Below are 17,317 nucleotides of genomic sequence, written 5' to 3' on the forward strand. Positions count from 1 at the left end.
CCTTTTGTCCAGTAATTTGTTCAGAAGTGCACTGTGTTATCTGGTAGTGCCACTTCTACTGAGATTTCTTTGCACCTGTCTGAAGATGCGTGTGTTGGAGCACAACTTGAGCTATGCATTGTCAAAGCAGAGGGAGGTGTTATACCTACCTTAGATCTCTTTTGTCAGATGTAGAATGAAAGGGGTTTCTGACATGGTGGCTTAATTTCATCCCTTTTGCCTGCCTTCTAACATAGTGTCCGCCAAGCTGTTGTTGTCCAAGTGCTGTCAGGGTAGATTTGATTGATTTAAATCACTACTCAGAAACATTCATTTTAATCATCCCCCCAAAAGGGCACCCTTCCTCACTATAAGCCTAATACATATTTACACATCTCATAGTTACAGAAGACTCATTCTTGCTGGTATGAATTTTAATATTTACAACCAGATGAAGGTTTTACTTTTAGAATAACAACTTTTCAGGTTAGTTTTACTGTTATATATATAAAAAAATACTGTTTTGGTTATACTATTAGAAACATGTCATAGATAAATATGAAATTATCATGATGTGAATTCAGTTTAATAGGTTAATCATTCATATTTGGACAACTTTTGTGCTGAACTTTATTTGGAAGGAGAACTAAACATTACCCTGATAGTAATAGTTTGTATAGTTTAACTTAACTAAAGCTATAACAATATAGCTTATATGTTATTGTATTTGTTTAATTTGACTTTTGTTGTTTCCGTGCCTAAAATTGAGATACAGTGCCTATAATTATAAATAAGAAAGGTTACATGGTAAAATTCAGGTTCTTGCTGAAGATAAGAAGGGGCTGTTATAAGTGAGGGCTATCTATGGTATCAGGTTATACTGTACCATGCTAAATTTTCCTATTTCATTCTTTCTGAAAAACTAGATAGTTCAGATCTAAGTTATTTCCTTATATCCTGTAGAATGGAAGATCTGACAAATCCAGAAGATATCAGAATTAATCCAAAATGTGACAGGAAGATTTCACTTTATGGCTACCTAAGAGGAGCTCACATGAAAAACAAAGGCCAAATACACATGCCAGGTTGGATATTATCATTTTTATTTTCTTATTTATATTTTTTTATTCTCAAAGGACCATCTTGGTCTTTTAAGGCTTCCCATAGAGATTATTTGCATACAGCTTGATTCACTGGAACGCATATGGAACCTTTTCTTTTTTTTAATCTGCAATTTCCTCCCTGTAGCTATGTGGCAGGAACAATAATTCAATCTCACATTCCTCCATTCAGTAAAATGTTTTGCTTTTATAAAGAATTTACAAGAAATGAAGTAAATATTACTATCTCCAAATTGTAAGTTTCCCCAATCAGAGTCACTGATATTGCAATCTTAAGTCCCATTGGGCACATTAAGACTTACTTCTGAGTAAATATGCATAGTTTTACATTATAAATTGCTTGCCCAAAGCCTCCCAGTGATTTAATGGGTGAGGTGAGAATTGAATTGGAAATATCCAGTCATGCTACTCAGCAAAGCAGACAAACTTTTGCATGAATAGTGGAAAGTAATTTCTCATATAAAATATCTAGGACTCTTCTATGGGAAGTTTGAAAAGCCATTCTAGAGTTTGAAGTAGTAGATTAAGGAATTGTAATTAAAAATGGAAGAAGATTTAGTGGGAAATATAATAGAATATAACAGCAGAAAATTTGATGATCTCAGTAGATCAGGACCAAAGAACACTGAACTATCATAAAAACAAGGGCAACACAATTCCAGTCATTTTCAAAGCCTTTTGAAATCCAATCCATTTGCAGGAGTTAGGGGAATGAGACCTCCATGAATATGGAAATGTTGTGAATAACTCTGCCCCCCACTCATAAGCCAGTTAAAGGGAAGGGTGAGTGAGGGAAGAGGAGCAGGGCTGCATACTCCTTTTTCCCCCACCCTCCTGTCCCTTTCATTGGCTCCCTGCCCCTTCTCCTCCCCGATCCTCTCCTTGGGCAGCCCAGGGAAAGGATGGGAAGAAAAGGCAAGAGGTGCCTTGTCCTGTCCAAGACCCTTCTCCTCCCTGATCCTTTCCCTGGGCATCCCAAGGAGAGGATGGGGAGAAGAAGGTAAGAGGTACCTTGTCCTTCCCGAGACCCTTCTCCTCCCCAATCCTTTCCCTGATATGTGTATCAGATTTCTGTATCTAAAGCGTTATGGGAAATCTAGCCCATATAATGCTTCACTGACATGATATTACTGTCATGGTGGTTTTGATTCATGAATAGTTACTTTTAATAACATTTCCCACTTCCATACCTTTCCCATCAGGTGTAGGGGATTTCACTATAAGTGACGTCAGTTTTTTACCAGATCCCTGTGCACTTCCTGAGCACCAAAAGAAACGTTCCTTAAATGAGAAGGAGAAGCTGATCTATGCCCCATTATCAGGTGTTGGAGGCTTAGTATATGACAAAGATGCGGTTTATATTGACCTCGGGGGAAGTCATGCTCATCAGGAGGAGGAGGTAAGGCTTTAAGGCTCTGGATTTATTCATTATTCTCTAATAATCCAGTACTAATTCTTGTACAGTATTGAAGAAATCAGTTCTAACTATTCTTGGTTTTCTATCCCCATCTGCTTCATAAATCATCTTTTTTGTACAGAATTAATCTTTATAGGGGAAATCTGTAATGTTTTGTGTCTAGTATGAATGAAAGTACAGTGGGCCCTTGAGATCTAGTAGGGTTTGGTTCCAGGCCCCCCATGGATATCAAAATCCATGAGTGCCCAAGTTCCACTAGCTGCAGTGGTATAGTGAAATGATGTTCCTTATCTAAAACAGCAAAATATTGAGAATACTGTGGATGGCTAAGAAGACAAACAAATGAGTTCTAGAATAGATCAAGCTAGAACTCTGTGGAAGCTAAGAGGCTGTACAGACCGGCAGTAAGCGCCAGCATCGGGAGGGCATGGGGGTGTGGTGTTTGGACAACTCATGCCCCAATGCCGGCATTACGCCACCTGCCTGACCACACAGCAGATGGCATTGCGGCACTCCTTTGCTGCGGCGTTCACATGTCACACAACAAAAGGAGTGCTGAAAATGCTGTAGCAGCAGGAAGGACACCCTTTTTCTGGCCCAAAATGAAGAAGCATTTGCCACTTCTTTTTGGCCCCGAAAAATGCCAGATAAGGGCCACAGCATGCGTTTGCTGCGCCCCCTTTCCAGCACTCAAAGGGGTGGCACAGAGCCGCTCCTTAGGGGCGGTCTGCTTCGCCTCTAAGCTGACTAAATGGATGCTGTCATTTTGGCAACATCATGAGTTAAAATGAATCACTAGAAAAGAAAGTGATGCCAGGAAAAGTGGAAGGCAGTAGAAAGAGAGGAAGATCTCATGCCAGATGGTTAGACTCAATCAGGGCAGACATATACTTGGTCCCACAGGACCTGAGCAGAGAAGTTGAGGACAGGGAGACTGGGAGATGTATCAGCCACAGGGTCACCATCAGTTGAAGTAGATTCAAGGGCAGTTAACAACAACAAATGTAAGCAGATATATCAAGTTGTCTGAAAATGACTGCAAAGGTTTTTAAAGTTTGGGTGTATTCTTTAAAATTGTGTGAAGGGAGAATAAAGCTTGTTTTCCCCCTAGCTTTTGAATCCAGTGCAACTGTTTATAATTAATGATTGTAAATGAGATCAACAGAAAATAGTTACTGAAGCAATTTTGTTTTTCCAGGATGGTGTAAGACCAAATCATGAACTAGTCCAGAGCCTTATTTCCACACACTCAACCATTGATGCCAAAATGGCTTCAAGCAAAGTGTCTCTTTTTATGGATTCCAAACCTTTAGAAGCTGAAGATGTTGAAAACCAAGAGTAAGTTCCAGGTTCCTGCTTAAGTGAAGGCAAAAGTTCTTGATTACAAAGAGGAATTGAGAGAGGAGCATTTCCACCTACTGATTTTACATTTAGTCATTCTAGAAAATGTAGATCTTATTAAAATCTTAAAGCATAGGTACAATCGTTTAAGAACTGCTATTCTGTAGGTCACTAGGCAGCATATACCAGTATCCATGCAGGGAGAAGGCATTCATATTTTTCACTTGAACAGTACCCAGTGTACTGATTGGGTGAAAGAGAACAATGTTCTCTACCTAGCCATGTCATCATGTAACCTTCATATGCCTGGGATTCAAAGATATAGCCATGTTAGTCTGTAAAATCAATATGTAGAGAGATCTTGTAGCACTTTTGAGATGTGAGTGTGAATTTTACTTTAGAATTTTGGGAAATTCCAATATTTGCTTTAATTGAGGCATGTATCCCTCATAATGAGAACCAACTTAGTATAGTGATTTGAGTGTTGTGCTAGGAGGTTTGATTCCCCATTCTGATGCTGAAACTCATTGTTTGACCTTGATGAAGTCACACTGTCTCAGCCTCAGAAGACATTGGTAAACTTCTGAATAAAATTGTGGCCCAAATACACTATATGTTTGGTCTCCCAAAATGCTTGGGACCAGAACTATTTAGGATTTCAGATTTTTTTTTCCAGATTTTGGAATATTTCCATATACATAATGAGATATTTTGGAGATGGACCCCAGTATAGACACAAAATACATCTATGTTTCGTATACACCTTATAAACATAGCCTGAAAGTAATTTTATGCACAATATTTTAAATGTTTTTGTGCATTAAACAGTTTGTGTACACTGAACCATCGGAAACCAAAGGTGCCACTATTTCACCCACCCATGCAAACAGTTTTTAATTTTGATTTATTTTGGATTTCAGGCTAAATTTCGAGCTTAGCCAGTATAGAGTTACTGTATATTAAAGTTGATATGAAAGCACATAACAACAACAAAGTCCTTATAGAGGGAGTTCTTAAGTGAATTTTACTGTAAGAAAAGAATTTAGTTTAAATATACAATCCTCATTACTTCAGTGGTAGGATTGGGTTATTTTTCTAGACCAGTAGTTAAGTTAAAAAATCTCTAGTGTCACTACAGTGAAGAAAACTTTTAATATCTTCATTTTTGAACAGTTTGTGAAACCTGACTTGGTACTTGTCTTTTTCTGCTCATTTTGAAAGAATTTTTCCAATGCCTAAAGAAGAAAAAAAATTTGACCTGCTCTCTGGGAGGGTACGGCGGAAAGCAGTGTTTGAAGATGAAGAAAATGAAGATGGAGGCATTGAGGAAGATGAAGAAATGTCTGTGGATGAAGATGAGGATGGAAGTGACAGTGACAATGATAGTGACGAAGGAGAACACAATGATAAAGGTTTTTCAGATCAAGCTCTGATTTTGCCTTCTGCCAGACATGTTAAAAAAGAAACCAAAGAAGTAACACTAGCAGAACTACCAGCCTTTGCTGACAGTGATGACAATCTTGAGATGAGTTCAAATGAGGAAGAAGAAGAAGGCCTTGATAAGGGCAGAGAAGAGACAGATGGGGAAGGACAGGAGTGTGAGGGAGAGGAGATAACTGATTCTGGATCTGCAGATTTAGTTAATCAAACTATGCATTGTGACAAAAAAGACAGAGAGTTAAAGAGTAATAGAAATTTGAGTAAAATAGTAGGTTCTACTACAGAGTCTGGAAATGGAACCATTGAAGAAACATTGGCATGTGAATCAGAAGACTCCTCCTTGGAAGAGGAAGGAGAATCAATGGATGATTCTGACACTGAGGAATCTGACAGTGAAAATCCCAAGCCACAAAGTACTGATACTGAAAAACAGGAATCGGAGTTTGTAAACTATAATGATGATGTTGAAGAGCTGTTGAAAGAGGAGGAGGAATATAAAGAAGCACCTGACTTTTCTGCAGACACAGCTGGTAAGTACTTAGTCTCGTCTTGTATATCTGATGTTACATTTATATGTAGAATTCATAGACATTGCCATGTTAGTTTGGAGTAAAAGTATGCAAAAGGATCTTGTTGCACTTTAGAGAGTAACTATGGTGTGGTGTGGTACAGACCGCCAATAAGCAAAAAGGGGCGGGTGCAGGCTGCCCCAAAGGGGTGGTCTGTACTGTGCCTATGGGAAAGAAGATGTAGCATAAACTTTTGTAGATTTGGCCTACTTGCTCAGATGCAACTTGTATCTTCTTACAATTTCTTTTGCACAGTTAATCTCAGATGCTACAAGGTCCCTTTGCATACTGTATTTAGATGTGGTTGCCAGCTTTCCTTTGGAGCTGTACAATTGCTGAAAAAAGGAACTGTTTGAAATGGTTTACTTATCGATTATGTCAGTCAGCCTTCCTATCAAGTTTGGAGCCTTCATTTGCTTAAAATCTAATTCAGTGTTATTGCTGTCCAGTATTTTTTACATATTGTCTTGCAGTTTTTTGAAACCAAAGCTGAAAACATGTGTACCCTTGCTTGTTAGTAAGCTTCAACTTAATTGGACATGGTGTTAAGAGGATTTGTATAGGTTCATACAACAAGTTGTATATTTGACATCAGCTAAAGAAAAATCACACTCAGGAACTGAAAAATTCAAAGTATCTTTTGGAAATCTCTGCCAGCAAATGCAATTTATAATGGAGGTGTTTCTGAAATCATTGTCTGATTAATCTAATCTAATGGAGATAAGGAAACAATATTTTCTTCTTCCAGGTGCACTTAAATGGAAAGAAGATCTTACTCGAAAGGCAGCTGAAGCTTTTCTGAGACAGCAGCAGTCAACTCCCAATCTCCGTAAACTTGTTTATGGCACAGGTAAAAATATTCTCCCCAGTATTTGCTAGATAATGAAAAAGGGGATAAAAGGATAGTCTGGGGAAGGAGAGTAAAAAGAGCAAGAGCAGGCAAAATTGTGAGTCTGTTAACACTTCTGCTAGCTTGCATGCTGATTGTAGTCAAAATTCTTGTTTAGAATTTGGTTGTCCTAGAGTCTATATTGTGATGACTATGATAGTTGGAGATACTTTCCGGCTCTGTGAAGTGATGGGTAGAAGGGAGTTTCTTCAATAAATAATAGCTGAGAAAGAACAAAGTTTGGCAAGTTACAGCCTCAGAAGACAGAAATAATCCCACGGTCATTACAGCGAGTGAACTTACTAACTATGCAAGGAGAGATGAAAGCTAATGACATCAAATATGGATTGTTATGAAATAAAAGTATCATGGCTACTTTTAGAGGAAGAAGCAAGAATTTTATCAGAAATAAGGTTAAAGGTCTTGTCTTCATTATTAAATGATATTCAAGGTCCTTCACTGCAGCACAAATTAAAAAAACCCTCTCTTGCCTCAAGCTCTGTGATAGATGTAGAGGACTTTTGGGAAGACTGGGTGTTTTGTCAGCTATGCTGACATGTGCGCTATGGTCCAAACTATAGGACACAGTGGCTTAGTTGTTAAGATGCCATTTCTGATGATTGGAAGGTTGGCAGTTCGAGGCCCAAGTGCCATGTGACAGAGTGAGCTCCTATCAATAATCCCAGTTTCTGCCAATCTAGCAGTTCAAAAGCATGCAAATGCAAGTAGATAAATAGGTATCAATCCAGTGGGAAGGTAACAGCGTTCTGTGCAGTCATGCAGGCCACATGACCACAGAGTCATCTTTGGACAACATTGGCTCCTTGACTTAATAATGGAGGTGAGCACCGCTCTTACAGTCAGGTATGACTAGACATTCATGTCAAGGGAAACCTTTATCTTTATAGAACTCATGAAAGCATACAGGGAAAAAATGTGTGCTACACACTTTGGAAAAGTTGTTTTGTGGACTACAGTTCCCAGAAGCTCAGTAGCATGGTCATGGTGGCAGGTTTTGAAAAATTTTAGGAATTTTCTTGAATTCCAGTGTTGCTTTCGTACTGGAGGATAAGAAGCTACCAACTCTGATAATGGTCTTGTGGATCATGAGTTCTTAGATGTACATCTTTATAAAATAGCTATAAGTGTTCCATGACTGGAATGAGGGGGCGGACAGATGATGAACGACTGTTTCGTGGAGAACTGAAGCACATAAAACTTTATTATAGCTAAAATTTCTTGTTTTTATTCAGTGGTTGAGGATGAGGGAAATGAAGAAGAAGAAAATGAAGAACTTGGAGGATTGTTCCATGTTAGCCGTCCTGACAAAGAATCAAAACGAAAAGCTGATGCCCTTGATTGCTCCAAATTCCCTGTTGAAGCGCCACAAGACTGGGACTTGGATGAGGTGCTTCTACTTGAAATGCCTTGCTTACATTGTTCTGAGAACTGTATATTGTAGGGTGGTCACCTTGTGATCCTCACAGAGCTCAAGCAAGTAAAGGAATAATTACAACGAGCTGTTCCAGAATGCAGATGTTTAGGAATACTGTACAGATATAATCCTTTTTGTGCTAGTTGCTGGAAGCAGTGAAGGTTGGGAGGAGAGGGGTGCTGGTGATAGACACTGAATGTACTAGTTCTTGAAATCAGAGATCTCCAGGAATTGTTGATCTTACTGGAGAAAAGAACAGAGTTGTGTCTTGGGTTTGGAAAAGGGAGAATTAATTGATGTTGCATCAGAATTAGAGTGAAGATAGCTGGCAGTGCATGACCATGTCAAATAAAAAGAACAGGTGGGAGGGCATATTTTACAGGGAAGAGCAAGCTGTACTGGAGTTGCAGGTACATGTAAACAGGATTTATGGTTGTAAACACTTAAGAAAACTGAAAGAAGAAGAAAAAACCATATTGAGACACAACAGGCTAGCTAAACCCCTCACTTAAATGCTGAGCTGAGCCAGTTCTATTGACCCTGTAAGCCCTTGCTTGCAGGAAAAACGGCAACAGATAAAATGTTCTTTTTACTTCCTTCAGAAAGCTGTGGATTGGCTGCAGCAAATGATTTGAAAATAGTTCAAATGTTTAGTGTGGCTATCTGAGATCAGTGTAATTTACAGTGCTTACATTGATAGTTTTTTTCTGTGTTGTGGGTTTTTCAGGCTACATTGATAGTCATCTCTAGTATGAATTTGTAACATATAAATGTAAATATACATATGTATGACACACAAATATCTATATGTATGTTTATATTTAAAATATTATGTTTATGGTGTTAGATTTCTCCCCTCCTTTTCCCCCTTTTTATCTAATAAACCTGGTACTCTACCCTATTTTCAGGTTAGGAACAGTATCAGAGACTGTTTTGTGACTGGAAATTGGGAAGCTGATAAAGATGCAGCAAAACTACTGAAAGAAGATGGTAAATTGCAAACTTTTATTTGCTGGTTAGTCATCTGATAGCTGCAGTGATGGTTCTTTTGTAATATTGTATTGTGAGTGAAGCTGCTTTGAAGAGAGAAGATCAGGAATAGAAGGTGCTGGAAATGTCCAATGAATCTGATGTAGAAAGGAGAGGGAGTGTTTCAGGATGTGTCAAAGAAGATTGTACATCCTGAAACTGGTCTGAGTCTATCATTAGTGAACTAGAGTCTCATGCAAATATGAGTAAGGAAGGAGAGAAAATGATCAGTTCCTCATTTAGGAGCAACTTTGGGATTTGGTTAGAGCTGCTTTGTTTAGGAGAACAGCAGTAACTGAGAGAAGATTTTTGTTTGATATATTTCTCTGGTTAAGAAGGAATAGGATCTGAGGATGACTGGGATTCCTTGGTTGGGTGATGGCAATACATGCATTTCCTTGTTTTTAATGAGGGATGAGAATTTAGAGGAGGTTGGAAAAGAGGCTTCATATAGTTTCTGTAAGTTATGGCATTATGTATTTATTTATTTTTTTACAAAATTAGTATGTTTTTAATTTGTATATTACCAAAACCCACTCAGCCTAGAAGGAAGGACACATAACCAATCTAAGTAAGTGATAGGACTCAAAAGCATGCATGATTTAGAGTTTTCTGGTTGTATAATGTCAGATGACTGTACAAGAAGACTAAATTGAAAATATTAATGTTTTTGTTTGCTGCCTTTTACAGAAGAGTTATATGGTGATTTTGAAGACCTTGAAACTGGAACAGTACACAAAGGAAAACCAGCTGATCAAGGAGACGAGGTTTGAGGAAAATACATATGATTGTCAAAGATTACTTGCTTAACCAAGATGCAGCACTACAAGTATGGAAGAGACCTCAAGGGCCATCCAGTCCAACCCCCTGCCATGCAGGAAATCACAATCAAAGCATCCCTGACAGATGTCCATCCAGCTTCTGTTTAAAGACCTAAGGAAGGAGACTCCACCACACTCTGAGGGAGTGTGTTCCACTGTCGAACAGCCCTTACTGAGGGCATTTTCATTCTCACTGAGTTTTGTTGCATGCATAACATCGAGCTTCAGCTAGCCTTTCTTGCTGTTCATTTAGTGTTGTGTATAGAATATGATGTGACTCGTGTATGTTTTTGCTTCAGTACAGATAACTCATTCTCTGCTGCCAAAAACATGGCTTTATTTGTTTATGTTCCCGCCTCCTCTTTGGGGGGGGAATCGCCTTTCTTTGCATAAAGGTAGTGGTGCTGCATAGCAGAAATTTCAATTACACTGTGCAAGGCCATCACACAACCCATGGCTAGTGGTTATTTTATAAAAGGCTGAGATAAGAAAATACCTCCCTCTTCTCTTAGGGAGAAAGTGCAGAAGAAAAAGAAGAAGATACCAAAATTGTTGAAGAAGAAGAGGAAAAGAAAAAGCGCATGGATAAGAAACGTAAATTGAAAGAAATGTTTGATACTGAATATGATGAGGGGGATGCCACGTACTTTGATGATCTAAAAGGGGAGATGCAGAAACAAGCTCAGGTATAAATGTCATACTCAACAGAATACTGAAAGATCTCTAGTTTGAATCTCACCGTTTCTACCTTGTTAAGGGCTAACTACTGTGTCTCATCTTCAACACTCATTTGTCATGAGGATTGTAAGCCAATGTATATGAAGTAGTTTGAACTCTATGATAAGAGAATGGACATTTCCTGTGCATTAATAAGTACTTGGAGAATCATAGTCTTTTAAAAACATTTGAAGTACTTGTGGAGGCTATGCAGTGGTGGAACTCTGTTGAAGAAAAATCTGTCTAGGTGATAGTGAGAAATAGACTATGTATAAGATGATAATGTCGTGATGCAGTAGTAAAAAAGCAACCATTTGAGAGTTTTGCTCAGATTTTATTAGGTGCATACATGGTGCAGACAGTCCAATAAGTACAAAGGCAAATTCTTTTCCTCTCAATCTAAAAATTGAGGGAAATCTGAAGTTTCTTATTAGCAGTGTTTCCCCAATGTTCTGAGTTTGCTCTGCTGGCTGGATTCTGTATATTTAATTCCTGGCCTTGCATCTTCTAATTGGGCAGAAGCAGTAAGAATTCTGTAGAGGCAAAATGCTGTCATTGTGAATTTCTCAGCTTCTTTTAACATGGCATCTGACCAGGATGCAGAGCATCATTGCAGGAAGTGTGTTTTGTCAAGTGCCCCATTATTTCTCTCCAGCTTCCTGCCATTATATTCATCTGCATAGCATGATGGGTAGGTGACTGATCAAAAATGTTGATTATCTGAGTGGGGGACAATTGCTTTACTTCCTTGTTTTTAATTTACTTCTTTCTTTCTTTGGTTCCCTGAACTGGACATAGCTTAACAGGGCTGAATTTGAAGATCAAGATGATGAGACCAGAATTCAATATGAAGGCTTTCGGCCTGGAATGTATATCCGGGTAGAACTTGAGAATGTCCCTTGTGAACTGGTGCTGAATTTTGATCCACACTATCCACTTATCCTGGGTGGCCTGGGAAACACTGAAGGAAATGTGGGATATGTTCAGGTAGGGAGACTGCTGTTTGTTAAAAGTATGGCACAGGATGTTCTTGCACATAACTTGCTTGTATATATAAACCTCCTGTTGTTCTTTTTATTTGGTTTTAAACCTCTGAAATGAGTGCATGAGATGCTTTCATAAAACTGTGCCCTGACCAAGCCTGATCTTTACAAACCTGCTGTAGAACACACCTATTAAAATACTGTACAAGTTCTTAGTTAGTGCTTATGTAAGAATTTGCAAAACAGTGACCTAAACGTCATTGTTAGTACCTACTAGACTCGACTTATTGACTCAGGGAATTTATAGAAGCATTGACTGACCTCTCAGCAATGAATTTATTCTAGGTAAGATTAGCCTTTTTGTTCAAACTTGTTGTCAGCTTTCCACTCACTGATGGGGAAGGGGGCAACCCTTTAAGCATCTGTTTGGGATGAAAGTTGTGAAAAAAAATTCTGCATTTCCTAGATCCTTGTGGCTTAGTGTGTTTCCAGTTTTTCTGTTTAGAAGCGCAGTCATACCACATGTACCTGTTATTATTCTTGAGCCAGTGGCTAGCAAACCTTCAGGATTTCATTGATACCTTTATATTTAGCAAATGCAGGGACTGCTAAACTAACTGATATTAATTATGTGGTTTGCTTTTGTGAAAACATACCACTGTTTCTTGCTTTTCCTCAGATGCGCCTGAAGAAGCATCGTTGGTATAAGAAAATACTCAAGACTCGCGATCCCCTGATATTTTCATTAGGCTGGAGGCGGTTTCAGACCATCCCTATGTACTACATTGAAGACCATAATGGTCGTCACAGACTACTTAAGTATACACCACAACATATGCATTGTGGGACAACTTTTTGGGGTAAGAGCAAACTCCTACAAATTCCTATCTTCAGAAAAACAATAGTAATCTCTTATAAAGCTGTCTTTAAACAGGAACCCCTTTCCTCTGTTTTGAACTCAGCTTCTAGAAACCTCAGCTTGGCCAGTATAGCTAGTAGTAGAGGATCATGGAAGTTCTTATCCAAAATAAGTAAAGAATCAAAAGGTCTTCATTCCTGTCGTTAAGTTAGCATGGAAATACTACGTAAAAGGTAGAGACATTGATCAAATCTGTAGGTCTGGGAAGGATCTGAAAGCTGTTCTGATCTCTGTTAGGAAGCAGGACTGTTTTATCACCAAGCATTTATGAACCAGCTAGTTTACATAATTGGTCTTATTGTCACTGGGCTGATACAGTGCAGTCAACATCTTGTGCACATAAGATACAGAGTTAGTGCCCCATACAGACAGGCCAAAATAAAGCTGCTTCGGGTCACTTTGGAGGTATGCTGTTTAAATGATGCATGCATCCTAAAAGTCTGGAAGCCACGCCAAAGCCATGCTCCAGTCCTTAGAACTGGCGTGTGGCTTTGGCATGGCTTCTGGACTCTTAGGACGCATGCATCATTTAAACAGCATACCTCCAAAGTGACCTGAAGCAGCTTTTATTTGGCCTGTCTGTACAGGGTCTTTGATTGCTTGTTGGTAAGTGTTTAGAGCAAGGGATAGCAGTCAGAGCACCCAAAATGACAATTCTCTGGTACTGAAGATGAATACAGTATTGGCAAATAGTTTTAAAGTGAGGCGCCAGGCAAACTATATACATGTGAAATATCCTCATACATAAAGTCACTCCTCCTCCTTTCCAAAACAAGAACTAAAATTAATCTCAGGAAACGACTTGCTCTGTTGTTGTTCTTGTTGTGTCTTCAAGTTATTTCTGACTTACTAGTAAAATCACTTCTGAGTAATCCTTGCCTAAGAAAATGCTTTAAAATTCATGGTGTCACCATAAGTCAACAAGTGACTTACACATATTTTTATTTATTTTTTATTTATTATGGTATTTATACCCCGCCCTTCAGCCCTAATGGCTCTCAGAACGGCGTACAATTATTATTTTTAATTAGACGGTTCCCTGTCCTCAGGCTTACAATCTAAAAGACATGACACAAAAGGAGAAGGGAATGGTGGTGGGAAAGGGGATGAGGTCCAGTGGTTCTTCCCTCCTTCTGAGGCCTGGACCAAGGCAGATGGACTGGAGGGAGGGCTTGTCTTCTTCAGGAAAGCCCTGGTGGAGCTGGGTCTGCCTGGTCAACTCCCTTGCAGGCCAGAAGATGACAGTTATGGAGGGAGGAGTCTCTTCCTTCAGGCTAGCCCTGATGGAGCTGGGCCTGCCTGGTGAACTCCCTCACAGGCTGAAGGATGACAGTTATGGAGGGAGGAGTCTCTTCCTTCACATAAACATATATTCACACACAAGGTGGACTTATCATGGGGTTTTTATTGGCAAGATGTGTTCAGAGGATTTGCTTTAGTCTTCCTTTGAGGCTCAGATAATGCATCTGTCCCAAGGTCTCAAAGTGGGTTTCCATGATTGAGCAGAGATTCAGACCCTTGTCTCCAGAATCATGGTCCAGCACTCAAACCACTGTATCATCCTGGCTTTCCTAGACTTCCCTTAACATACTGTAATATGTTTACAGTCTGATGGAATAGTCTGTATATGTTTTTAAACCTTGAATAACACCCATATTCCTTGATGTTTACTTATGCAGCCATTTGATAAATTAAACTTTTTCTATCATGTTAAAGGGAGTCATCCCATTTTGAACATTCTTATTTGCATACTTTCTCAATTTTTTCCCAACAAAAGGTACACTGTTGAGTCTTATCTTCAAGATCTTGGTCAATATTTGCTTCTTTGCAGGTCCTATCACGCCACAAGGGACAGGATGTTTGGCAATCCAGTCAGTCGGTGATGCAACTGTAAGTATTTTACTGTAAACAGTTTCCTATCACTTCATGACTGCTTCCAAGTAGAGAAAGGAGGAATATCCTCTGATTGGCTTGTTCCTCCCACTCATTCTGATAGGCAGGAAAAATAAAAGCTTTTCAGGATCCCAACTAAGAGGAGCAACTGCTGGAAGGGTGCTCCTTTTCCTGTCTGCTGCTCTGCTAGCATGTGTTTTTGCTCTTTACATCACTTTGCCAATTTGTATGACTTGTGTAGGAAGATCATGGTCTTTCAGGTAATCTGAACCCAAACTGTGTAGTGCTTTAAAGGTCAAAACCAATACTTTGAATTCTACCTAGAAATGTTAACCAGTGAAGCTGTTTCAACAGGGAAGTTATATGTTCCCTGTAACCAGCCCCATTCAACAGTCTGGCTGCAGTATTTTGGACTCGCTGAAGTTTTCAAACAGCTTCTAAAAGCAGCCCCATGCTGAGCATATTACAGTTGTCCAAATTGAATGTAATCAAGGCATATGTCACCATAGCCAGATCTGACTTTTCAAGGAACAGGCACAACTGGCACACTAGTTCTAACTGTGCAAATGCACTCCTGGCCATAGCCAAAATCTAGGTATGCGGTTCCAAGACCAGGTGCACACTCAAGCTGCAAACCTTAGCATTCAGGGGGAGGGTAGCCCCACTTAGTGCAGATGGAATCCCCTGATTACAACTTGCAGCTAACCAGGAGCACCCCCGTCTTGCCTGGATTAAGTTTCAGTTAGTACACCCTCATACAATCCTTTAATGATGGCAGAGACTGGTTTAGTATAGAAACAGCTTCCTTGGAATCAGATGCAAAGGAGATACAGTGTTGATTATCATCAGTGTACAGGTGACACTGAACCCAAAAATCTGGATGACTTCTCCCAGCAGTTTCATGTAAATATTAAATAACATGAGTGACAGAACTGAGCCCTGAGGAAAACCACAAATCAATGGACAGGTGTTAAACAGGATTCCTCCAGCACCACCTTCTAAGTCTACACCTCCAAGAAGGATCAATACCTCTTCAGAACAGTGTTCTTGAGTCCCATTCCAGAGAGGCAACCCAGAAGAATACCATAATCAGTGGCATCAAAAGGCGCTAAGAGATCCAGCAGAACCAATAAGAACACACTCCACCAGTCTATTTTCCTGTGTAGATTATCTGTGAAGGTGACCAATATTATCTTCATGTATTCATCATCTCCAGCAGTCCCTTTTGGGCAGCTTTTAAGAGCTAGAAGGGCATGGGTCCAGTATGCAATTGGTGGCTCTCTCATGTCTTTATTCTGCCAATTTTAGTTTGGTTTTACAGTTGTTGTCTTTAGTCATTGCTTTGTTTTATAGTTGCAATTTGCATTTTAGCAGATAGTACACTGCCCACAGAACTCTGCTTCGTATGTGGTTTAAAAATGGAATGATAAGATAAATAAAATAAGAAGGAGGTTTCCAACCTTTGGTCCACAGGTGTTTCTGGACTTACGTTCCTTGATGTCTAGCCAGTATAGCCACTGATAAGAGGATGTGGGTGTGGTATAGCAGTAACATCTGTGGACCTACAGGCTGAGAACCATTTCTTTAAATTACAGTATGAATCCCTGAGCCATTGTGGTATAGTAGTTTGAGTGGTGGAAAACAGCTCTGGAGACCCGCCATTGAAACCCATCGGGTGATCTATGGCAAGTCACACTCTCTCAGCCTCAGAGGGAAGTGAAGGTAAACCTCCCACAAATCCTACCAAGAAAACCCCATGACAAGTTCACCTTAGGGTAACCATAAGTTGGGAGCAATTTGAAGGCATAGAATAATAACCCCAGTATGCACAAGGTCAAAACGGGTAAACTGAAAGTAAAAGTAAAACTTTAAGTCTGACATTTTCAAACTTAGTTCTGAAAAGTGTGTGTGTGTTAATATAAACATGCCTGTACTTTGATATATTTCAGCCTGATTTTCGGATAGCTGCCACTGGAGTTGTGCTGGACTTAGATAAATCTATAAAAGTTGTGAAGAAATTAAAGTTAACTGGTTTCCCATTTAAAATTTACAAGAATACAGCGTTTATCAAGGTATGTGTTTGAGAAATAATGTTTTTGTTTGTATGTGTTATGCAATCTCTGTGAGAATTTCATTTTGGTAAAAAAAAGTTTCTTAAACAAGTTCCAATAAAATATTGGCAGTATACCACTATATTTATGAAAGGCTTTCAAATTAGCATATTCATATTTATATGTACAGTAGGCCCTTGGTATCTGCTGGAGTTTGGTGTCAGGATCCCTTGTGGATATCAAAATCCATGGATGCTCAAGTCCCATTAAATACAATGGATACTAAAACTGTGACCTTTATAAAAGTGCAAATTCAAGGTTTGCTTCTTGATATATATATATATATATATATATATATATATACACACACACACACACACACACACACACACACACACACACTGTGAATCCATGGATAAAGAATCTGTGCATATGGAGGGCCAACTGTATCTTCAAAGCGTTGTATTACAGGATTTAGCAGCTGTACTTTCCTCATTAAACTTCAAATTCTAGGTTTAATTCTGTGAATTAACTCCATATGTTTGGACAACTGGAATAATGTGTTAAGGATAGTCCTATCAGGGTTTATAATTCTACATCTACAAGGTTTATAATTCTATCAAGGTTTATAATTCTAAATTTACAGCGCTTTATAAATAAAGGATTATTATTATTATTATTATTATTATTATTATTATTATTATTATTATTAT

General features: G+C 38.9%; 1 protein-coding gene across 1 annotated transcript in view; it reads left to right on the forward strand.

The window, feature by feature from the left end:
- The window catches only part of BMS1 (BMS1 ribosome biogenesis factor), a 57,438-nt gene that overhangs the window by 35,599 nt on the left and 4,522 nt on the right, over window positions 1-17,317 (forward strand). The window contains 13 exon segments of the mRNA XM_042459864.1: window positions 943-1,064; window positions 2,303-2,499; window positions 3,716-3,855; window positions 5,080-5,828; window positions 6,616-6,717; window positions 8,010-8,164; window positions 9,100-9,181; window positions 9,911-9,987; window positions 10,554-10,727; window positions 11,557-11,745; window positions 12,421-12,601; window positions 14,492-14,550; window positions 16,503-16,625. Coding sequence (XP_042315798.1) covers window positions 943-1,064; window positions 2,303-2,499; window positions 3,716-3,855; window positions 5,080-5,828; window positions 6,616-6,717; window positions 8,010-8,164; window positions 9,100-9,181; window positions 9,911-9,987; window positions 10,554-10,727; window positions 11,557-11,745; window positions 12,421-12,601; window positions 14,492-14,550; window positions 16,503-16,625 — 2,350 coding nt within the window.

This window comes from Sceloporus undulatus, chromosome 3 (genome assembly GCF_019175285.1).
Source record: "Sceloporus undulatus isolate JIND9_A2432 ecotype Alabama chromosome 3, SceUnd_v1.1, whole genome shotgun sequence".
Taxonomy (NCBI): Eukaryota; Metazoa; Chordata; class Lepidosauria; order Squamata; family Phrynosomatidae; genus Sceloporus; species Sceloporus undulatus.